This window comes from Alexandromys fortis, unplaced genomic scaffold (assembly GCF_014885135.2).
Source record: "Alexandromys fortis isolate MF-2015 unplaced genomic scaffold, M_Fortis_MF-2015_v1.1 scaffold_7, whole genome shotgun sequence".
Taxonomy (NCBI): Eukaryota; Metazoa; Chordata; class Mammalia; order Rodentia; family Cricetidae; genus Alexandromys; species Alexandromys fortis.
The window spans coordinates 4333970-4358108 of NW_026067920.1; the positions used below are offsets into that span (position 1 = coordinate 4333970).

The window sequence follows — 24139 nt, forward strand, 5'->3', positions numbered from 1 at the left end:
GATGAAGATCCAGGCCCTACTGTCCTTCTGCTTGAAAGCAGAGCCAGGGCCAAAACGGCATGCCTCTTTATTTTGTTATACTTAAGGGATATCTAAAAGTAAACCCAATGTCTATTGCCCTACTTTTTTCTTAAAATGTTTTACATATTCACACATTTTATCTGAAACTTTTAGAGTGTATATGTACTGTTAAAGTATAAGTTTCTTATAGTATAAGTTTCTTTCTTTCTTTTTCTCTTTCCTGGTCTAGTAGAACTGGGCTTATTAAGGGAGTATTTTCATCCACTCGGGATAGAAATCACATAGTAATTTGAACAGGGAATGTTTAGATCTTTATTGACTAGATGGGTTTTAGCCACTAAGACATATAAAGAGAACTCTGAAAGATCTAAGTAACAGGAGAGCAGCTACCTCCCCCACCCACAAAGCTGGAGTAGCATGCTGAAAGGAAAGGTGTCCGTCTCCTGGCAGTGTTCCTCCAGCACCCTCTGCTGACTAAGTTTAGCATTGTGCCAAGTGTTTGCAGGGTCAGCAATATATAAGCAGTAAGGGAAGTAACGAAGTTCACATTCACTTAGGATGTCCAACATAAAACATCTTACAGCTGGGTGGAGGTGGCGCACACCTTTAATCCTAGCACTCAGGAGACAGAGGCAGGCGGATCACTGTGAGTTCATGGCCAGACTGGTCTATGGACAGCCAAGACTACACAAAGAAACCTTATCTTAAAAAAAAAAAAAAAAAGTGTTCATTATCAGAGGTCCTGCTGTTTAATGGGTAGAAGATAAACCCTAAATGATTTAGAAGCCTTAGGGGATTTAGTAGGGTACCCCCTTGTACATAACAGACAAATTACAGCATTTTACTCCTACCACCACTAAGGAAAGGACCCAGAACCTGAACCTGATGGAAAATTTTCAAAGAATAAAGGTATATAGACCACATTTGTGAATGTGTTTTATCTCATACAGTGAATGATACAAAAGTCACCTGCTTTGTGTAGGACCTAAAGTAGACAGGGTTCCAATGAAGTCCAGGCAGTGAAGCAAGTATCCCAGTCATAATGCATTACCAGCCCAACAGACCTTCTGGTATTAGAGGTGGGGGAAAAATAGGTGTGTGGTTTTTAGGGTCTTAAGAGAATTATAATTCAGATTCCAAGAACATGAAGCAAGGCTATACCATCATCATCAGAGAATCATACATCTTTTAAAAGATTAAAATTAAACTAAAAATGACCCCCCCCCACACACACACACCATGCTACTAGCTCCTCGTGGAAATGGAGCTTGAGAATATCCAACTAACCTTGAATTCCAAACTGCCAAACGTTGTCCCGTTCTGTTAGAGCATCAAGAGGGCCTGCAGCAATCTATTGTATACTGGAAATGGTTTATTTGGTTTGGTTATAAGCAGGCAAGTAGGCACAATTGGCTGCCTGGTTTCAGACCTGCATGGCTTGGCTTATAATGTGTTGTCTCAATGTGAAAAATTAAAAAAAAAAAAACAGAAAATGGACTGCAGATGCACCATATTCCAGCTCATGCACCCCAACCTGGGTGACAAGTTGAAGACATGTTGAAGATAAATCCAAAAGATAAAATTTTGGGTGATTTACTTGCCTATCCACATTGTATGAATGGGGAAACCAAGGTTAGAGAACTTTCAACCTACAGACAAATGTTGGCCAGTCCGGAATAAGAACGGTCAAAGGTCTGGCACTGGGAGTTCTTGAGGCAAGACATATGACTAGATCCATTGTATGGTCTTAAAGTATTTCCCACATATGGCTGCAGCCAACAGCCATGCTATTAGAATGACTTGGCCAATTGGCACTTATCACCTTCGGTACCATGCTGTCCCAGTGCTAACACATGGTTGCTTTGACTTTAGTAACCATAGGACTTGGGTTAGCCCATTAGGCATTGGCCCACTAACAAGCACTGGGTTAGCTGTTTTTCTGTCAGATGTTCAATTTTGCAACAACAGAGACTGAGCTTAGATTCCCCAATGGCATTATCTTTTATGAGTAGTCACTTGGTGGCAGGTTGACAACACTGAACTCTCCATGTTCTGAAAGGTAGAGTAATGTTTTTTTCTCTTAGTATCTCATTGTGTGGCCAAGGCTGGCCTTTCTCAAGTGATCTTTCTACCTTAGCCTCCCAAGCTACTGGACCACAGATATATGTTACTATGCCTACCTTTGCAGTGACTTATCTGAGCCAAATCAATACAGGGTCCAAGCATGGGCTCACCTTTTCCATTCTCAGTGCCTCTGTCTGCTCCATTTCCCATGAGTGCTCTGGGAACCTTGGAAGAACAAATGAGCAAGTGGGCCCATGTACACAGAAACATCTGTCAAAGTAGCTGTGGGCGCAGATGTCTAAATTGCACTGCTTGGGACTGAGTCTTGTTCTGCTCCTTACTGCACAGCTCAGGTTAATTAGCTAGTTAATTTGTTTCTGTGTGAGTGCACACGTGTGCATACGTGGAGGCCATATGTTCTCAGGAGCCAGGTAATTGTCTTTTTTTAAAGTAGGGTCTCTCACTGGGATCTGGGACCCACCTTAGACTTGACTAGATAGCTAATGAGACCCAGGGACCCTGTCTCCACACTAACCAGCTCTGGAACTATAAGCTTGCATCATACCTAGCTTTTTATATGAGTTCTGGAGATCAAACTGTGAGGTCTTCATTCTTGATCAGCAAGCATTTTACAAACAGCCATTTACACAGCCCTCCAGCCCAGGATTATTAAAATTAAAATCTAATTTAGGTATTTGTATCAGTGATATTTTCCTGAACTCCTTCCTGATTATTCTATGGCAGTATTATTCAGTTTAATAATTTCCTCAAATGCTTAGTACTTATAAGATGTCTCCAAAATGCCAACTTTGGGTTTTCAAAATAAAATATTCAAGTGTGCATGCATCCCAATCTCAGCACTTGGGACGCAGATGCTGGCAGATCTCTGTGAGTTCGAGGTCTACAGAGCTAGTTCTGGGATTGCCAAAACTACACAAAGAAACCTTGTCTCAAAAAACCAAAAAAATTCAAATGTAAACTTCAAGTAATCACAAATAAGTATTTCATAATTATATAGACATGTCTTCTGTTAATTTGAAGACACTTTATGTAACAAATTACTACAATAGTCTTATGTATTTTGCTTGTACTGATAGTGGCTAAATAACATAATGAATCATTTTCAATGGTTAGCTAATTCTATAATATTTTGTTTTGTTTTGTTTGTGACAGGGTCTATATGCAACCCTGGTTCTTCTAGATCTGCCTATGCTGCCTATGTAGATTAGACAGGCTTTGAAACCACAGGCTCCACCTGCTTCTGCTCCCCAAGTGCTGAGATTACAGTCAAATACCACCATTCCTAGTTCAATTTATTTTTCAATGTTTAATTTTTTGTTTTTTTTTTAAGCTTCGAAAGTGACCAAAAAATCCAGTGTTCATTATTCAGTATTAGCTGAACATGAGAGGACTCAATCACTAGAAACAAAGGTAAATCTTTGCAAATATGAGTAATTCTAAACAGAGGATCCTCATTTGTTAACAGATATTTAATAAGCATCCTGGTATATGCTAAAACTGCAGATACAATGCTTTAAAACCGTTCTTATTCTGGTTGCACGTGGTTTAATTTGGACAGGTGGTAAGGAGAATAGAACATCCCACACATCTGCTCCATGTGTGCATTAAGTGCTGCTGTGATAGCAATTAGTTTCATGTTCTCTGAGACCAAGAAGAGGAATATTTACCCAAGCTTTGTGCCGTTGCACTTTTCGTTTCTGGGTAGTGGGGGCAGGACGCTGAAGCAGGTTATCTCTCTGAAGCGTGAAAATTGTTTCTGAGTTGAAATGTAATGGATCATTAGAGGTTGGCCAAACTGAAGACCCCAGCCTCAGAGAGGCGGGGAAGGATACTGAGCCTTTTTAAGGAAGAAGATCTTGAAACTTTTGTGAGCTGACCAGTTTGGGCTATCCAGGAAAAAGAAGAGGCCATGTCTCTGAAGGCCTTGCTTAGGAAACAGTGGTGGAGGGTGCCTCACGGTGGAGGGAATGGACTCTGGTGCAAACTACTTGTTCAGGTTCTAACCTAATTCTTTGTTTGGTTGGCTTAGACAGGGTTTCTCTATGCAGCTGTGACTGTCCTTAAACTTGCTATGTAAACTAGGCTGGCCTGGAACTCACAGAGATCTGCCTGCCTCTGTCTCCCAAGTGCTGGGATTAAAGGCATGTGCCACCATGTACTGGCATTCTATTTTTTATTTATTTATTTATTTATTTATTTATTTATTTATTTATTTATTTATTTATTTATTTATTTATTTATTTATTTATTTATTGAGAAGGTCTCATGATGTAGCCCTGGCTGGCCTGAAGCTCACTATTGTAGACTGGACTGACTCATGAAGACTTGCCTGTTTCTGCCTCCTAGGTCCTGGAATTATAGGCATACAGTGCTATATCTAGCAAAAACTATTTTAAAGTTTTATTGCATTTTTATTTAGTTTTGTTGGGGAAAATGCACATGCCATGGAGCACATGTGGAGATCAGAGGACATCTTGCAGAAGTTGGATTATTTTCCACCATGCGGCTGCCAGGGATCTAACTCAGCTCTCTAGGCTTGGTGGCAAGTGAGACATCTTGCCATCCCCCAACCTAATTTAAAATTAAGCTCCCTGTAGTAAAGTAGAGATAATGTCAGGACCTATTTCTGATACTACTGGCTGATTATTTGGCCCTAAGCTTTTAAAACAGTTTTATAAGTCCTGAAATATTTTAAAGTTGAAATTTAAAACATTCACCATAAGTTTCTAAAGTTGCAAAGAACACGATTCTAGTATATTGTTAATATTGACATTTTAAAAACTGTCATAAAATTTAAAATACTTCCACTGTGATTCAAATAAAGTACACTCTGGCAATTTGATATCCACTGTCACCCTTTAAAAAACACGCCGGGCGGTGGTGGCGCACACCTTTAATCCCAGCACTTGGGAGGCAGAGGCAGGCAGATCTCCGTGAGTTCGAGACCAGCCTGGTCTACAAGAACTAGTTCCAGGACCGGCTCTAAAACCACAGAGAAACCCTGTCTCGAAAAAAAAAAAAAACCACATGAACAAGATCTTCAATAGTCTGAAATCTTACTGAATTTCTTTTCTTGAATACTCCTCCACAGAATTTTCAACTAATATAATTTTATGACTAAAAGTCTGTTCTTGGAACCATAAACTATTTCTCTTTAGTAAAAGTATGAGTATAAAAGTTAAATTTTCTGTGGTACATGACCAACTATTAAGACATTTTCTTGCTGGGCGGTGGTGGTACACGCCTTTAATCCCAGCACTTGGGAGGCAGAGGCAGGCAGATCTCTGTGAGTTCGAGACCAGCCTGGTCTACAAGAGCTAGTTCCAGGACAGGCTCCAAAACCACAGAGAAACCCTGTCTCGAAAAACCAAGACATTTTCTTTCTTTTTTTATATTTATTTATTTATTATGTGTACAATATTCTGTCTATGTGTATGCCTGCAGGCCAGAAGAGGGCACCAGACCCCATTACAGATGGTTGTGAGCCACCATGTGGTTGCTGGGAATTGAACTCAGGACCTTTGGAAGAGCAGGCAATGCTCTTAACCACTGAGCCATCTCTCCAGCCCAAGACATTTTCTTTTAAAATAAAGTTAATTTGCAGTTGTCCAAAGCAAGAGATAAATTATAATTTGTAAACAAACACTAAAACACAAAGCACCATTGTAAACAAATCTAATGAAATGGGTGGAGATTCTATTCTCCAAGTAGATTTTATAATTTTGTTTTCTTTATGGCCTCTACTTGGAGTTGTAAATTACAGGCCTCACTCTTGTTCGTTGTCTTCTGAGATGAATGACTTGTAGCACAGGGGCTTAGAGGAAGCATTCTGAGCTAACTCCAGGATCCCGCTGTACAGTCTAGAAAGACTCTGTCTAGCTTTGCTGGAAAATGTGGTTCTAGGATGGAGGTGGTTTAATGAGTGGTAGAACATCTGTTCAGCAAACACCACAGAAGAAGAAAAGAGAAAGATCATAGATTATGTGAAACTTGTGTCCTCTCATTATCTCTGGTAAACTGTATCAGAAATTCACTTGGTTGATAGACATGTCTTGTGAATACATGCTGTGATAAAATATTTTCCCCTCTTTTTCTGCAGAACCCTAAGTCATTAATAACCCAGTCACCAAGAGGGTCCATCGAGTTCTGTCCTCAGTCCTCTACTACTCTGCTCACAAGTCATCTCTCTGTTGGCCAAGTGGAGAGCAGAACCGCCTCACTGACTCTTTCCAGCTGTTTAATTCCACAGAGTGATCAGGAAGCACCAGTCTTTCAAAGAATGAAGTATACGAGAAAGCACTTCCTAGAGGAAAATATGGCTAAAGAAGATGAGAGAAAATTAAATCTTAAAAGAAAATTTATTATATGTAGTAATTCCCCAGAAAAAGCAAGTAAACAGATAACACTGGAAGAAGGTACTGATGGGGCTGAAACCTGGCTAAACTCTGAGGAAAGGACAGTGTTTGAAAAACAGCTTTGTGATGTTAGATATTTGGATGATTTGGCAAAAGTCCAGCTGATGGATGTGCTCAAGCAGGCAGAAGCCCTGGCTGTGACACTGGTGTATAAGGATGGCTCTACACAGCTCAGAACCAACCAGGTTAGTAAATAGCAGTCACATGCCTGTGGGCACGAGCACTTGACAGACTGGGGCAGGAGGATAACGTGAACTCTGGATTTTGGGATCAGCCTAGGAAACACAGTGAGACCTCATTTCAAAGCAAATCCTCTTTCTGATTTTGATAGGAGAGCTAGAAATAAGATTTTAAGCCTTGCCACCCTTGCTTTGGTAAATTATTCTGACAATGTAGGGTTCCTGTCAGTTCTAAGCTACCGACAAACTGTTCCATTCCACCTTCTACCAGTAATGCGTGAGGGTGTCAAATTCTCCACCTGCTGGAAAGTATCTGTCTTCTTATTTTAGACATTCTTGTGAGTGCAAAGCGGTATTTTGTTGTACTTCTGGAGTGCATTTGCTCAACAGTGATGACACTGAGCATTTTATGCACTTATTGCTCTTCATGTATCTTCTTTGGTGAAATCCAAGGGGTTTTTGCCTATTTTTTTTAACTAGTTTATGATTTTTTTATTTTGGATATGTAAGAGGTCTTTTTTTCTTTTTCTTTTTCTTTTTTTTTTTAGTTTTTCGAGACAGGGTTTCTCTGTAGCTTTGAACCTGTCCTGGCACTAGCTCTTGTAGACCAGGCTGGCCTAGAACTCACAGAGATCCGCCTGCCTCTGCCTCCCAAGTACTGGGATTAAAGGCGTGCGCCACCACTGCCCCGCTACGTAAGAGGTCTTTATAAGTTTTTATATGATTCAAGTCTCTTGGGCGATATGTGGTTTGCAGTTTCCCCAGTCTGTGGATTCACATTTCAAATTTCTTGAGAGTATCTTTTCAAAAGAAAAAACCATAAATCTAAAGAACTTCAATGGGACTTGAGATGGTTCAGTGGGCAAGAGCACTTGCTTTGCCAGCATGTGGGACTGAGTTCAAATCCCCAGCAGTCACAGAGTAAGCAGGGCACAGCTTTGCATGAATGTAATCTCAGCATTAGGAGACAGAGACAGAGATAAGACTGGTCATTCAGTTCAGTGAGAGACCCTATCTCAAAGCAGTAACAAAAAGGCTAATTGAAGAAACGATACCTGGCGTTTTGCTCTTACCTCCACATAAAAAAACCATATATTCATGTGCATGCATGCAATTCTCCTGCCCCTAGCTGAGGAACTATTGATAGTTGGTGGCTACTGAGGGAAGAAAAGGCAATTTTCTTTCAAGGTGTGGACCCTGATAGGCTGACCATACTCTGGTAGATGGTCCACACCCACGAGTATATGGACAACACATATTGGACTCAGTGTGTTATAAAAATAAAAAACAGAACAGGATATATGGGAAATGAAATGAAAGTGGGTCCTGGAGGAGCTAGGGGAATGGGTGGGTGAGTATGATCAAAATATAAGGTATGCATGTATGAAATTCTCAAACAATTAGTAAAAACATTTAAAAAGAAAAGCCAGCCAGTGGTGGCACACACCTTTAATTTGGGAGGCAGAGGCAGGCCGATCTCTGTGAGTTCGAGGCCAGCCTCCTGTACAGAGGACTATTTCACAGAGAAAAATGAGCAAAGAGAAAGAAAGAAAGAAAGAAAGAAAGAAAGAAAGAAAGAAAGAAAGAAAGAAAGAAAGAAAAGAAAAGAAAGAAAAGAAGAGAAAAAAGAAAAGCAGGCAGCTTATACAGCTGCATGGCTGTGACTCTAAGAAACTGTACTAGGAGGAGGGAATTCTGGGAAGAAAAGTACACTGTCTCATTAAAAGGATAATTATTCCTTCTACGTATTTAGCATAGCTTAAGCTGAACCTGCCTTCCAGAGAGATGGTCCCTTGCCAGGTGATTGATTTACTGACCCAATTGTGTTGACTCTTTTGTTTTGTCTAGTTTGGAATGTTAACTCTAGCCAAGGAAATAGTTTCCCCTCTGGGTCTCCACAGAACCCTGATCAAGGCCTTTGTAACACTCCTTTGTCTGAAAGAAAGAATTATTTAGTATTCAGACAAGGGACCAAAGCCCCCCCCCCCAACACTTGGATTTCTGTTTGTGAAAGATATCTTGTTTAGTAGATAATATTATCAAGTGAGACCTGGGTGTGATAGTGCATGCCTATAATCCTCACTCAGGTTAAGGCAGGAAGAGCAGGAGTTCTAGCCAGCCTGGGCTACATAGATGACCCTGTGCCTAAAAGGAAAAGTCAGTTCGGGTAGGGGAGATGACTCAGTAGATAAAGTGCTTGCTGTTCAAGCATGAAGACATGCATGTGGGTCCCCAGAACCTATATGAAGCTGGATACTATTGCACGTATTAGTAACCCCAGGGCTCCTATGGTGAGATAAGAGGCAAATACAAGAGAATCAATCACCTGAAGCTCAGGGGCCAGTTAGGCTGGCATACACAGTTGCAAGCAGCTAGAGACCCTGTCTCAAACAAGGTGAAAAATGAAGATCAATACCCAAGTTTGTCTTCTAACATCCACATATGTGCTATGGTATTTCTCGACCTGAATTTAACATGCACATGCAGAGATTTTTTTTAAGTATTATAGATGTTACTCCTTTGTCTTATAGCTTACTCTCATAAAGCAATATATCTGTTTAATTTTGTGACTTTATATTACTTTGTCTTCACAGACTTTAACTTGTCCTGTTAGAGGAATTGTACTGTTACTGAAAACCCATGTAGACAGCAGCCCTCTGATTTCCCCAGCCCAAGTTAGTGTTCTGGGAGAGGACTCCACATCTGCAGATCACTGTATCTACATACATACCGAGCACTGCTCTTTCTGGGGCCCCAACAGAGAGGCACATAGTCTGTTTGTCAGGTAAGAAATCTTTATTGCTTACATTAAATGTAAGGCTTTCCAAGCTCTCCTCCCCCAGAGTTTCCAGAATGGAAGGTCCATCCTGATGCCAAGAGAACCTGTTTCAGTATTGTAATAACTTTGCAATGAGATGTTAGGGGAAAACCTCGTCCTGAAAACCCACTGCCACTACCAGGGTTCCAGGTGGTTTTCACTAGTGTTCTAGTTCCCTCCTGTACAGTATAAATTATCACTGCCTGAAAACACCAAGTTGTCTTCAGTATCACTAAGGATAATGTCTGTCTGAAGATGTGGCTTGGGTGTGTTTGTGTCACAAACAGTCTTGCTGATATAGACTTGGTCGCAGGGAGGCTGTTTTGGGGTGGTAGACCCTTAAGAGAAGAGACTCAGCAGGTGATGGGTAGGTCATGGGGGATCCTCCCTCTTGAATGGATTAGTGCTGGTCTTTCAAGAGTGAACTTTCACACTAGTGGGCAGTTGTGAGGTAAGACCCCTTCTATCCTTGGCTGGTTCCCTTTCTGTCTGTCCATCATGCTGTGATGCTTCAAGGGGCCTCTGACCAAGCCAGTGCCATGCTTTTTGGACTTTGCTGCTGCAATTGTGAACCAAATGGACTTTATTTAATTGTGCCTAATATGATAGTGGCTTTCTGTCTTTTTCATTTTCTTTACATTTATTAAAGCTTTCTGTGAAGAACTTTTCTTCATCAATTAGACTTTGTTCAACTTATCACATCTTTACTCATGTGTTATTTTATCGGATTAAACAATACTCTAGGCCAGCAGTATGTACAATCTCCATCTTCACATTTCTCTATAATGCCTGTCACCACCACCATTCATAAATATTGTTTATTTTATTTATTGTATGTCCACTACTAAGCTTGCTGAGGGTTAGGACAGGATTTTTTTTCTTCTCTTTCATGACCCCACACTCAGAAGCACTGCCACAGAACAAATGAATATTTATCCAGCATCATTTTGAAGTATGTTAAGTTCTATGAAAAATAGTCCCTTATGTACTATAAAACTAGAATAATAGCCCCAAATCTATAGTAGTATATCTAGGATTCAAAATGAACTTAAATAATACTTTATGAATATATACATAAGAGTCTCCCTAGGAGAAGGCAGCGTAGTTGCTAGATCTCTTCATCCTGGATCTGTGTTTCAACACGTGTCAGGGAGGTCCTCACACCCCATTTTTCCATTATTCCTCACTTCTTCCTTCCCTTCCCATCCAAGTCTAAGCCAAGAACCAGTGCTGTTGGCACTTTGACCTCCCTACCATCTTAGCCTCCTGTCCTAACAAAGTCAGACTGTGTAACTTTCAAAACACTATACAGTGCTGTCAATGGAGCCACACAAGCAAAACCCAACTACACACCACCCAGTGTGCTTTCTCACTGAACTTCTGGTTTCTTCATCCCTTGTTCCATCAAAGAGCTCTTTAGATGTAGTATTGCATTCTCTCATGAAGAGGAACTTACGGTTTGGTGGTTTGGGGTTTATCTCCTAGCAGTAGCAAGATATAGTATCAGAAACCAACCTTAACACCTATTAGATATGACATCTCTGAACTCAAGTCCCTTCATCTGCATACTGGATGGAGCGCCTGCCTTGTAGCACTGTGAAAGTTTTAGTGCAGTAACCTTGTGAAATGTTAGCCTGGTACCAGGACACATCTGATAAGTGTTAACTGTTACCCCACATCCAGAAGCTCAGGAAGTGATGGAAGAATGCTGTAGTTCACCTCAAGTGGGTCCTTCTCTGATAGGTGTGTGGATAGGCTGCTTGCCTACAACAGTCCTCGAGCAGGTTGCACAAGTTCTGGAAGGAGAAGAGTAAACAGGAAGGAACAAATGCCATACCCACCGGCATGGGTAGAAGTGGCACAGTGAATGGCAGAAGGAAAGACCTGGCATACTGGGAGGTAGAATACTTGAGAAGAAGAGCCTGGGCCAGGTCCAGTGTGTGTACTCTGCCTGAGAGCTTCAGGAGTAGAAGCTTTGCTCAGAGATAAGCCCTGAGTAACGCCCACTTCACAGGATTCTTTAGCTAATGAGGTGTATATGTGTGTGTGTGTGTGTGTGTTGTATAAGGATAGTTAGTTATTTAATATCACAGTATTTTCCCAAGATTTGAATTATTGTCTAAATTGATGAATTTTTCCTTGTCTAGGAACATGCTGTTTTGGACACTTAGATGTAAATGCCCCATTATTTGTTTTAATGCCAAGGACTTTGTGAGAACAGTACTACAGCTCCTTGGTGAAGATGATAGTTGGAAGCATGGTAAGCCACCATTCTCATTGTCCCGAAGGTTTAGAAAGGTCGCCAGGCCACCATGCTGCAGGGCTCCTGGCCTCACAGACGCTGTTTCTTCACCTGCCAAGAGCAGAAAAAGGCATACCCCCTCCTGTGTGGTTTATATTCCTTTGGTGACACATCCAAGTGGGAAAGGATGGTCCATCAAGTGCAGTCACATGGGCTTTGTTATTACCTCCAGTATCTATAGACACAAGAATTAAACTTCAACACAGAAAGCATCAAACAAGGGAGGGTGTTTATTATCTTTAAGAGAGTAGGGAGTAGCTGGGCCAGTGATGTATGCCTTTAATCTAGGTACTTGGTAAACAGAGGCCAGCAGGTCTCTGAGTTCAAGGCCAGCTTGGTCTACAGAGCAAGTTCCAGCACAGCCAGGGCTACAAAGAAACCCTGTCTCAAAACAAAAACAAAAACAACAAAAAACAAAAAACAACAAAAAAAAAACAAAGAAAGAGAGAAAGAGAGAGAGTAGGGGAAAAAAACTTGAGTTTTGGCTGTAAATTTTTTTCCAAGTTATCTGAGTTTTGAAATATTCATAATAAAGTGTTGAGAAAATTACTGTAATAAATTTCTAACACACACAAAATTACTCACCACAGTCTGATCAAGATTTGGCATCCGACTGATTTTTTTCTTCATTTTCAAACCACCAGCTCCTTAGAATTTTGTAGCAAATCTCAAACAACACAAGGTTAAGCACTAATATTTCAATTGTATGAGCATCCTAAGTTCAAGGCAATTGCATCACTTTCCCTAGTGTGAGCAGTAATCTTTCTGTATTACTAGCTATCCTGACAGTATTCCAGCTCCCCACACTTGTCCTGTGACACTCTTGTTTTTTGTTTTTTTTTTTGTTTTTTTTTTTTTTTGTGATGGTAGAAGTTGTTGATTGTCATTGTCTAGGTTCCTTAATTGCAACCTGGCAAGATCCAAAATCCGTTTTTTTTTTCCTTTTTCCATTTTCATGTGTGTATGTTTGAATGTATAGAGGCATACATGTGTGGACTGCATGTACATGTGGAAACCTGAAGTTGATGCTGGGAATTATCTTTAATTGGTCTTTTACCTTATCCACTAAGGTCTCAGTCAGACCCAGAGCTGGCAGATGTGACAGTCTTACTATCCAGCTTGCTCTGGGAACCCCATCTCTTGCCTTCTGAAGCTGGAATTAAAGGCATGCTACCACACATATCTGACATTTACATGGGTCTGAGAATTTGAGCTCTGGTTCTCAGGGCTGAAAGGCAAGCACTTTGGCCACTGAGCTGTCATCCAAGTCCATTTTCCTCATTCATTAACTAGACTAGTTCTGTAGAGAGGATCCCTCATCCTCTGCCTACGTGAACTTGAGATGGAAATACCTAGATGAAAATTTGGCTATTTCTCTTTACTTATATCTTCAAAATAATGACTTGTTTCACAGAGTAATTGTATCAAGCAAAGTTTGATAAAAAATATTTTAAACAATGGTCATTGTGAACATGTAGGTTAGTTTTATTGCTTATTTAATTATTAGTATATTTAAATAAGATAGACTTATGTATGTACATTACTACAGTAATGACTGTAGTGCAGGGCAGGAAGTGCTCAGGGTAAGTATATAGCACCTCAAAGTCCCTCAAGTCAAGAAAGGTAAATATTATAAACCATCAAAGATATGTATGTTAGAACAAAACATACCTACTAGGTTGAAATAAATGGTGGAGAGAAGAAAAGGTAACTCTGTATGGTCACTATGGAGAACACTATGGACAGACCTAAAAAAACTAAAAGAAGGGATTTGTCCTGTCTGACTTCTGTTTGTCAGTTACAAAAGTGTACAGGGAGTAGCATCCAGAACATTAGGTACTGTCCAATTTCCCAAGGACTTTTCAAAAGATTTTTCTGTGGAACTCTTACCTCTGGAACATCAGAGATCAGTCAGTGTTACCCGACAGTGTCATGTGAAGTCAAACATTGCTGTCCTGAGGGCACAAGCATCCAAAATGAAAGTTCCAAATACGTTCTACATCAGTTGTCTTGGCCATAATCTGGAAAAGTCTTGATACTGAGTGCTGTGGTAAATATAAATCTCTCAGATTAGTATAATAACTTAAGAATGCCAGGCAATCTGACATTTAGTGTGATGTGATCCAAGATTATAGTTTATTTAAACATCAGTACCTTTTGTTTTTAGTTGTCTCATAGGACTATCTTATGTCAGGAAATACCATTCTGCCTGGCCTACACTACCTGCTTACTTTGGTACAGTGACAGGATACTGTGTGGGTTCAGCTAACTACTACCCTTATTCCTTGACTCAGGAGGCATGATTTTTTTGATCATGATGAAGCATTATGAGTGGTCTGGGAGATAGGAGATAGAGGAAAAAGTAGAAAAGAAGACCTATCACCTATAATGTCTGAAAAGCCCATGCCGGGAGAGGACAGTTGAGGGGAAAGAAAAACGGACATGGGACAAAGTTTCTGACTTCATTGAGAGATTCATGTTCCAAGTGAGCTTGGACTCCCTATCCTTTCCCAGCTGCTTGGATTCCAGTTTGTTGAAATACGAGCGGTGGGGCTGCGTCCCCAGCACCCCGGCCGCCTGCTAGCTCATGCCCGAAATAACAACACACAAACTGTGTTCATTTAAGAACTGTCTTGGCCCATGAACTCTAGCCCTTACAGGCTAATTCTCGAACCTGGACTAGCCCATTTCTAATAATCTCTGTAAGCACCCCAAGGTGCGCTTACCAGGAAGATTCTAGCCTACGTCCATCCTAGGTAGAAGCTGCCTAGGAGAGCGGAGCCTGGCGTCTCTGCTCCAGAGCAGAGTCTGCCTGAGGAGTCTTACCTCACTTCCTCCTGTTTACTCCTCCCACCTATGTTTTAACCTATCAGGGCAAGCAGTTTCTTGATTTAATTAACTAATGAAATCAACAGATTGATATATGACACTCCCACATCACCAGTTCTTTGATGTGATTACCATATCAACTAACCATGCAGGACCTGAGTGTATCGAGCCAACTTCCCACAAGGTGGATGAATATTCTTGAAGAGGGCTAGAGAGATGGCTCGGCAGATAAAGTGCTTACTGTGTGAGTGTGAACACTGAAGTTTGGGTCCCTAGTGCCCATGTAAATGTTGAGTAGGTGTTATGGTATGTCTACCATCCCAGTATACTCAGAAGGTAGAGACAGGACCTCTGGAACAAGCTGGGCAGCTAGAGAGCCATACTGAGGAACTATGGGCTCAACTGAGAGACCTTTCCTCAATAAATAAGATGGAGCCAGGTGGTGGCGGTGCATGCACGCCTTTAATCCCAGCACTAGGGAGGCAGAGACAGATGGATCTCTGTCAGTTTGGCCAGCCTGGTCTACAAAGTGAGTTCCAGAACAGGCTCCAGAGCTACACAGAGAAACCCTGTCTTGAAAAAGCAATAAAATAATCAGACAAACAAACAAATAAATAAGATGGAGAATGCCTGAGGAAGACTCCTGGCATCAGCCACAGACTTCTACATATATGCACCTGCACATGCACTCACATACTCACATGTGCACACACACACATGAACAGGCACACACAGACCACACATGCAGATACATACGAAAAAGAAAAAAGAAATTCTTTTTTTCCCTCTTGGTCACAAAGTCTTATATTTTTCCATGGTAAGTTAGACCTGACAGGCCACTAGCTCAGAAATTTGAAAATGACTGGAAAAATAATTTAAATCAAGACTTTATAACAATAATCAAATAATTATTTAGGACATATGTGATATTAACACGTTTTATATATATAGTTAAGTGTGACTTTTTTCTATTAATTACAGAGCATAAATCTTGTCATCCTAACTTAATACATTTTTAAAAAAGAAATTATTGAGAAATAATAGTCATAGGGGTACTTAGTTCTATAATTTGATAGGCTAGCAAAAAGTATTAGTCATTGGAAAATTAGCCTTTTGGGGGCTATTTATTTTTATTTGATTTTTTCATATAATATATTTTGATTATGTTTCCCCTCAAGATCTTCCCCCACTGCCTTACTTACCCAGTTTATTGTTCTCTCTCTCTCTCTCTCAAAAAAAAAAAAACTCCCACAAAAACACATAATGAAAATCATAACAAAACATATAAGATAAAAAAATTGCAAAACAAAATGAAACAAAAAAGTTCACAAAAACACATGGACTTTGTTTTTATTAGTTCATTACTCTTACCTATAAGACTTGCCCTAGAAAGTGGTGGATCTACCCAGTGACATTCCGTTGTAGAAAATTGATTCACCCTTTGCCAGCAGGTATCAGCTGCAGACAGCTTCTTGGTTAGGATGGGACCCTGTGTCCCCTTCCCCTTCTCAGTGCTAGGATACTGTCTGGATTGAATCTGTGCAAGCCTTGTGCATACTGCCACAACCTATGAATTCATGTGTGTATAAGTCCAGTTGTATCTGTAATAGTTTCCTTGGAGTCTTTCCTCACCTTTGGTTCTGCCTGTCTTTCTGATTCCTCTTATACATAGATAGATCCCTGAGCCTTGAGGAGAGGGGCTTGATGAAGATGTTCTGTTTAGGATTGAGTGCCCCAAAGTCTCTCATTCTCTGCACATTGTCCAATTGTGGCGCTCTCTGATAATTCCCATCTGTTGCATGAAGACGCTTCTCTGAGTAGTGTTTAGTGAGAGAGTGATCTATGGATATATCAATGTGCTATTAGGAGTCATTTTATTGCCAAGTTCCTTTAGCAGAATAATAGGTTTCCTACTAGTCCCATGGCCTATCCAGTTTCCAGTGGTTGGCACTTTATCAGTGTCAGGTTGGGTTCCATCTCATGGGATGGGCCTTACATCCAATAAAAAGTGGTTGGTTACTCTCATAACTTTTGTGCCACTATTGTACCAGGACAGTTTATGGGCGGGTTATTGGGCAATAGTAGTGCACATCCTTAATCCCAGCACGTGGGAGGCAGAAGCAGGACAGAGCTCTGTGAGTGTGAGGCCAGCCTGGCCTACAAAGTGAATTCCAGGACAGCCAGAGCTGTTACACAGAGAAACTCCATCTTGTAAAAAAGAAAAAGAAATCTAGTTGGCTAGTTGGGACATTGTCTTCCCCATTATATGATGATTCCAGAGAGAGAGAGAGAGAGAGAGAGAGAGAGAGAGAGAGAGAGAGAGAGAGAGAGAGAGAGAGAGAGAGAGAGAGAGAGAGAGAGAAAGAAAGAGAAAGGAAGCTTCTATGGCAGTAGGTTTCTCTGTGGCTTTTCAGAGGCATTTATTGTTAGTTGTCCCTCTCATATTTCCTTCTTTACCATGATCTCCCATCCTCCTTCCCATTTAATCCTTCTGTTCTAGCTTCCCCTCTGTCTCCCCATAATACTATATTCTATTTTACCTTACTTGGAAGATCCTCTCCATCCCCCTGGTCCCTTACTAGGTACCTAACCTCTGTGGTTATTTAAATTTAGAACACATATCAAAGGCTGTTGAAATTAGGAGCGGCAGGGCTGCGTCCCCGGCACCCGGCCGCCCGCATGGCTAGCTTATGCCCGAAATAATTACACGGAAACTGTATTCTTTCAAACACTGCCTGGCCCGGCTAGTTCCAGCTTCTTATTGGCTAGCTCTTACATATTGTTCTAACCCATTTCTAATATTCTGTGTAGCCCACGAGCTGGCTTACCAGGGAGGATCTTTTTCCCAGCTTCTTTTTCCCAGCATTCTCTTCTGTCTACTCCGCCTACCTAATTTTCTGTCCTATGAGGGCCGAGGCAGTTTCTTTATTATTACAAGACCCACCTCCATCAAAAGACTTTAAAGTTTAATATTCACATATAAGAGAAACATGTAATAGTTATCTATTTTGGGTCTGGGTTATCTCACTCAGGATTTTTTTTCTCTAGTTCCATCCATTTACTTGTAGAAAAAAATGTTTTTTTCTTAACAACTGAATAATATTCCATTGTGTAAATATAACACACTTTCATTATCCATCTATCAGTTGATGGACATCTGGGTTATTTCCCATTTCTGGCTATTATGAATAGACCAACAGTGAACATGATTGAACAAGTATCTATCTCTGTAGTAAAATGTAGAGTCCTTTGGGTGTATTCCCAGGAGTGGCATAACTGGATCTTGAGGTAGATCTCTTCCCAGCTTCCTGAGGAAACTTCCCACTTATTTCCACAGTGGCTGTACAATTTGTGCCACCACAGCAACGATTAAGTGTTCTCCTTTGCCAGGACCCTTTCCAGCATATGCTCTCATTTGCTTTATTGATATTGGACATTCTGACTTGGATAAGATGAAATCTCAAAAGTGTTTTAATTTGCATTTCTGTAATGGCTAAGGACGTTAAACATTTCTATAAGTGTTTCTCGGTTATTTGTGTTTCTTATTTGGAAAACATTCTGCTTAGTGTAAATATGGGGAAGCACTAATTGTTTGTAGTTTGAGAGAATACTAAATGACCTTTTCCTCTGCAGTTGCAGGTTTTGTAGGACTAGATCCCAGAGTTGCTGCGTGGCTCATAGATCCTAGTGACACTGCACTTTCATTTGAAGACTTAGTTGCAAAATACCTAGGAAAGTCCATCATAGTTAAACCAAGCAGCACATTTGGTGATACCTCAAGAAATATTGTGGTAAGATGTTTAAGATGAGGTTCTATCTACCTTAGTGCAACCCTGACTGTTTACTTCATAAATAATCTAATAGTAACAAGACTATTGCTAGCCCCCATTTCATCTCATTTATCCCATCCAAATATTTTTTGGCTGAGGTGTTTCTGGTAGAGGTCAGTGAATAAAGTGTGAAGATATCCAAGAAGGTTCACTTGCAGTGTAATTCTATAGATTCTCCAGGGTCAGTAGCACCTCTGTGAGTAGAGAACTGTCCTTTTGTAAATCTGTAGCTCTGGTGACAAGTTCTTATTGGCTGACTTCTGTGACAGCCATCTAGTCAACATAGAAAGGATGAGGTGAATTTTCCTAAGGCCCCTGATCTCCAGGAGCTACCTTTTCTGAAGGAGAGGTGTAAGGGAGCAGTGTGATTACAGCCAGAACCATGGCGGAACACTGCAGGTGAGCATTCAGATGTAAGAGCCTGCACACCCTGCCCTTCATCCTCTTAACTATCATGTGTAGAGCAAGGGTCTGTGTCCCACTGGGATAACTGTAAATACCAGAAACAGAAACACTGTATCCTTGAATTTAAAAAGAGGTATACCAGAAGGTCATGAAATAGATTGCAGAGTCAGAGAAGATACAACTCTTGTAAGAATGGGAGTCTTTGAGCCGGGCGGTGGTGGCGCACGCCTTTAATCCCAGCACTCGGGAGGCAGAGGCAGGCGGATTTCTGTGAGTTCGAGGCCAGCCTGGTCTACAAGAGCTAGTGCCAGGACAGGCTCCAAAGCTACAGAGAAACCTTGTCTCGAAAAACAAAACAAAAAAAAAATAAAATAAAATAAAAAATAAAAGAATGGGAGTCTTTGGCCTTGGCAGTCTGGGAACAGTGGCAATGTAGTTTTATCACTTGTAAAGGGAACCTCTTCCCTCACTAGTGATTAGAATCCTACTCCACCAGGCAAAGATTCCCTAAACAGAAGGTGAAATATGACTTGCAAGAAATTGTCCACTTCAGTATTATCAGTCCCAGTTCACAGATGAGTATACTAGATGTGCACTCGTCTTGCCCGAAGTACAGTTGATACCGTGGTTCAGTTTGAATTTATGACTTTAAGTCTAGTTTCTTCTTACCATTCCCACATGATTCAAGGTAAGATAGCTGCATGGGATTGAAATCAGCTATAGAGGGTGTATTCTTCTAATGCTGACCAGATACTTAGGGTGGCTGTTGAGCCAGCTCCAGATCTTCTGCTCTCTGTTCCTGAGGCCCTTTTCTTTGTCTTGCCTCATGAAGGTAAGAGGCAGTTTCAAGTACAATCCCAATCATCGTTGTTGGCGAGATGTATCTGTGCAGAGCCTTGTAGTGCATGAGAGTTAGAGATGGAAACTGGGCCTTTACTCTACAGGATCTGCTTCTGTACTGCTCTGAAGAGGTGATTTGAGCTGCTCAGAATGGAAGGGACCTCAGATAGAAGAATGGCATGGGGACGGCAAGACCTCCTAGAAAACTAGCTCCTTAGAGGGGACAACAGGGCAGTTTGGAAAGGAGAAAGGGGGCTGTGTTATGCCAAGGAACAGGCCTGTCGAGCTTGGTTCAAAAGGAAGTTTATAAACTGAGCGGGGGTGGCACACACTTTTAATCCCAGCACTCAGGAGACAGAGACAGGCAGATCTCTGTGAGTTCAAGTTCAGCCTGGTCTAGAGTGAGTTCCAGGATATAGGCTCCAATGCTATAGAGAAATCCTGTCTCAAAAAAAAAAAAAAACAAAAAAAAAAAAACAAAAAAAAATATGATTGATCACTTTGGAGCTGAGAAAGCTGCAGGAAACCATGTGGGGTGTTGTAGGTTGCGGCATAGATGTGGTCCTCTGCCTCATAACTCCTGAGTTGTTGATAGGAGAACCAAGATCAGGAAATGACTCAAGAAGCATGCTAGCATATATCCAACCAGTAGCCACGTACTTTGAGTTTCTTCTAATGGGAGGATTTAGCAGAGATAAAGAGTTTGGGGCTCTTTGGTAGAGTTGGATATTGAGTAGAATGTCGTGGAAGATCCCTGTTAGGAAGGACACAGATTGTTTGTTGAGGGTCTTTTATCCCATCTCCCCTCTCTGTCCTTTGAAAATGTTTGTGATGTCTCAGGGCTTTTCTATTTATACCTGTCCTAGGGTATTTATGGATAGGTTAGTGTGGAATGTAGCACCCATGAAGTGGTGCTGTGTGACAGAGCAGAGAAGAGAGGCTGTGGGATCTGAGAACTCTTGTTCTGGCTCTGGCAATCATATAATCATTACAACAGGCATTGGGAGTTCTATTTTTCTATCTTTATAATGAAGAAAGAAAATTCTGGGCTGGGAAAGTATCTCCCTGTGGACAGCTTAACTTGCACAACAGAGGTACTTTTCTGTTAGGGACCTTGTCAGGAGCATCCTACCATGTCACCAGAAACACTTGTGTAGGTGATACCAGTTTCCAGACTATGGTGAGAATTGCTGCCATGTTCATCTGAATTTTGTGTATTCATTTTTAAAGAATCAGAATGTGTATGTGAACCTGAGGATACTCTACGACCTCACGATGGATCTCTGTTCCAAGCTGAAGGTAAGGCATTTTTTAATACTGTAATTTCTGGCTATATAAGACCTGTATTTTCAATTGTACCCACACTCACACTTATGTTTTCAATGTGACATGAGATGATTTCCTAATGTCAAATTAGTCTGTGCCTCATTCAGAAAAGGAAAGACTAAAATGGTAATTCCTACGGTTTTAAAATGTGTTCTGTATATTGAAAACAATTGTTTCAAAGCGTCACAATTAACTAGAGTATTTTGGATGCCCAAGGTTTATTTTTGTTAGCAACAAGACAGACCATTTCACTTAGGTTTTTATTGGGAAGCTGTAGTCAATGGAGGAACAACTGAGACCTGAAGGAAAAGAGACTATGTCCTGAGGCAGAGGTGAAGGAGACTGGCAAGATGAGATGCTTCCAAGTACAGCTATAGCTGGAGACTTTTCCATTCCTGGGCTCTAATGAAAGCTATTTATCTCTTCCTCTGCCATAAGGCATATATGCTCAAACAAGGAGCTGTCTTAAGGGTTGAGAAGGAGCCCAAGTGATATGTCCTGGAGAGCCTACCTTAGGGTGCAGGGACAGACAGAGAAGTGGAGGGGAACTAGGTGAGGCCAGCACTCTAAGATGACAGCAGAAAAGAGTGAACATAAGAAAAACTCCAGGGCTGGAGAGATGGCTCAGCGGTTAAGAGCACTGACTGCTCTTCCTGAAGACCCAGGTTCAATTCCCAGCACCCACATGGCAGCTCACAACTGTCTGAAAATCCAGTTCCAGGGGATCTGATACCTTCACACCAATGCACATAAAATAAAGTTAAATAAACCGTAAAAAGATTTAAAAAAAAAAAAAAAGAAAAACTCCAATAAGCATCATGAAAAGTCAGGTGTTGTAGACATGGCCTGTAATCCCAGTTGAAGTGGAGGCAGGAAGAAGTTCAGTGGCAACCTCATCTACATAGAGAGTTTGAGTCCAGATTGAACTACATGACACCATGTGTATACATAAGGACCTATAAATAAATAACATGGAAGGTGATATGAATAAAAGAGGAAGGATTTCATGCTTTTTTGATGTAAGATTTTTTTAATACAATTGTTTCTCATTTTACATAGCTAGCCCCTTTCTCCCTCCCTCCCCTTCTCTTGCCCCCCCCCTCCACCACAGTCCTCGTATCAGAAAGGATAAGGCTTCCCATGGGGAGTCAACAAAGTCTGACACATCACTTTGAGACAGGACCAAGGCCCTCCCTCCTATATCTAGGCTGAGCAAGGTATCTCTTCAAAGAGAGTGTGCTCCAAGACACCAGTTCAAGCACTAGGGCAAAATCCTGGTTCCATTGCCACAGACTGCCCAAGTCTCACAGCTGTCCTAGTTTGGTCCTATGCAGGTTCCCCCGCTATCAATCCAGGGTCAGTGAGCTCTCACTAGCTCAGGTCAGCTGTTTCTGTGAGTATCATCACCGTGGTCTTGACCCCTTCGCTGATATTATTGTTCCTTCCTCTCTTGGATTGGTCTCTGGAAACTCAACCCAGTGCTTTGCTGTAGATGGATTTCATACTCTTAAAACAGGTGGCCTAATATAACAATTACAACATTTCTGACTAGTCTGTAGAGTCAATGCAAGATTGATGAAGACTAGGTAAAATGATTGGAATTCAGTGAACCGTTCTGTAGTTAAAATGGAAGACTAAAATCATGCAAATACTCCTCAAAGTAAGAAAACAAAGATCTTGTGAAATTTCAGAATATCTCTACCAGATGTTTAGAGAGTAATAAAATATTCTTTGTACTAGAAATAAAAGTTTTATTTAAAAAAGAATGGAGGGTCTGGAGAGGTGGCTCAGCAGTTAAGAGCACTTGGCAGCTCTTCTAGAGGACTTGTGGCTCAATTCCAGTACCCACATGGTAGTTCACAACTGTCCATAACTTCAATTCCATGGAATCTAGCACTCACACAGACCTATAGCCAGGTAAAACGCTAATGCACATGAAGTGAAAATAAATAAATTAAAAAAGAATGAAGATAGTAGGAGGAGCCACTTTAGACATGGGTCACTCTAATCCTAACATAACAAATTCAAGTGGCTTTTCAACAAAATGCAGATAAAAATTTGAAGCCATATTGATATTATCTCTTCCATGAAACAGGCTTATGGCTTATGGCAACTATTTTGTACTTTGGAGCTTCCTTTGATACCAATTTTGGCAGGTGAGTTACCATAAAAACAAAGTATAGTCATCTTTCTGGAGAATCTTTACATTGTTTAAGAATGACTCTTCTCTATCCTTTAATGAAATGGGCACTGTGTTTCATCCAAAGAGGCTGCTATCATATTATTTTCTGTTCTGCAACAAGATGGTTTGGACTACATCACCTCCTGGTCTGGAAGGACTTGAAGGCCTGGCATCCAGCCATGGAGACCCCTCCTGTTCTGTCTAGCCAGAAGAGGGTCTCACTGACACTTACCCACCTGTGTTATCTCAATTTCAGGCTAGTCCTCCAGCTCTGTGCTTCTTTCTCCTTTAAGAGATACTTCCTTTAGGCGCCCTCCAGGGATTTGCACATCTTTGCCTCTGACCAGGTCTTGCTACAGGGCCAGGAGTCATTTTCTATCTAGAGTATGCAAAGGGCCAGGCTGGAACGAGTGCAGTCCTTCCTACCTTGTGACTGAGCCCAGAACCTGGCTTGTGCTGGGCAAGTACTCTGTCACTAGACTGTATCCCCAGCAAGCCAGTTCTTTCTATGCTTCTGTTTCCTCACAGAACAGCGGTTGACTTAGAGTGGGGCCTGAGTCAATGAGCATTGCTATCATTAGGTCATCAGAGAGTAGGGCTCTTCAGTCTACTGAAAAGGATTGATTAATGCAATGAAAATATGATCTGCTTTTGATTTTGACTCACAGTGATGGAAAACCATAAGATTCCAGTTGACAAAGAAGAAATGGAGAGGACTTCAGCACTCCTTGGGGTAAGCTATTATTTCAAAATCTGTAATTGTCATTGCTCCTATTAGATTCTCATTTTCTTCCCTACCCTATTTGGCCCTAGAGTATTGTGGATACTGTTCATCCTTCTCCTGGACTCCTAGAGGGGAAGACCACATGTTGAAGGGTTCACAACCCATTGACATCTATTGCACTGT

The 24139-nt window shown here is 41.1% G+C and overlaps 1 protein-coding gene across 1 annotated transcript in view; it reads left to right on the forward strand.

Moving 5' to 3' along the window:
• The window catches only part of Poln (DNA polymerase nu), a 131983-nt gene that overhangs the window by 8542 nt on the left and 99302 nt on the right, over window positions 1-24139 (forward strand). The window contains exons 2-9 of the mRNA XM_050140848.1: window positions 3437-3516; window positions 6206-6706; window positions 9295-9485; window positions 11666-11778; window positions 18283-18440; window positions 20955-21023; window positions 23146-23206; window positions 23901-23965. Of these exons, the coding sequence (XP_049996805.1) occupies window positions 3437-3516; window positions 6206-6706; window positions 9295-9485; window positions 11666-11778; window positions 18283-18440; window positions 20955-21023; window positions 23146-23206; window positions 23901-23965 (1238 nt within the window). The remainder of the gene's footprint in view (window positions 1-3436; window positions 3517-6205; window positions 6707-9294; window positions 9486-11665; window positions 11779-18282; window positions 18441-20954; window positions 21024-23145; window positions 23207-23900; window positions 23966-24139) is intronic.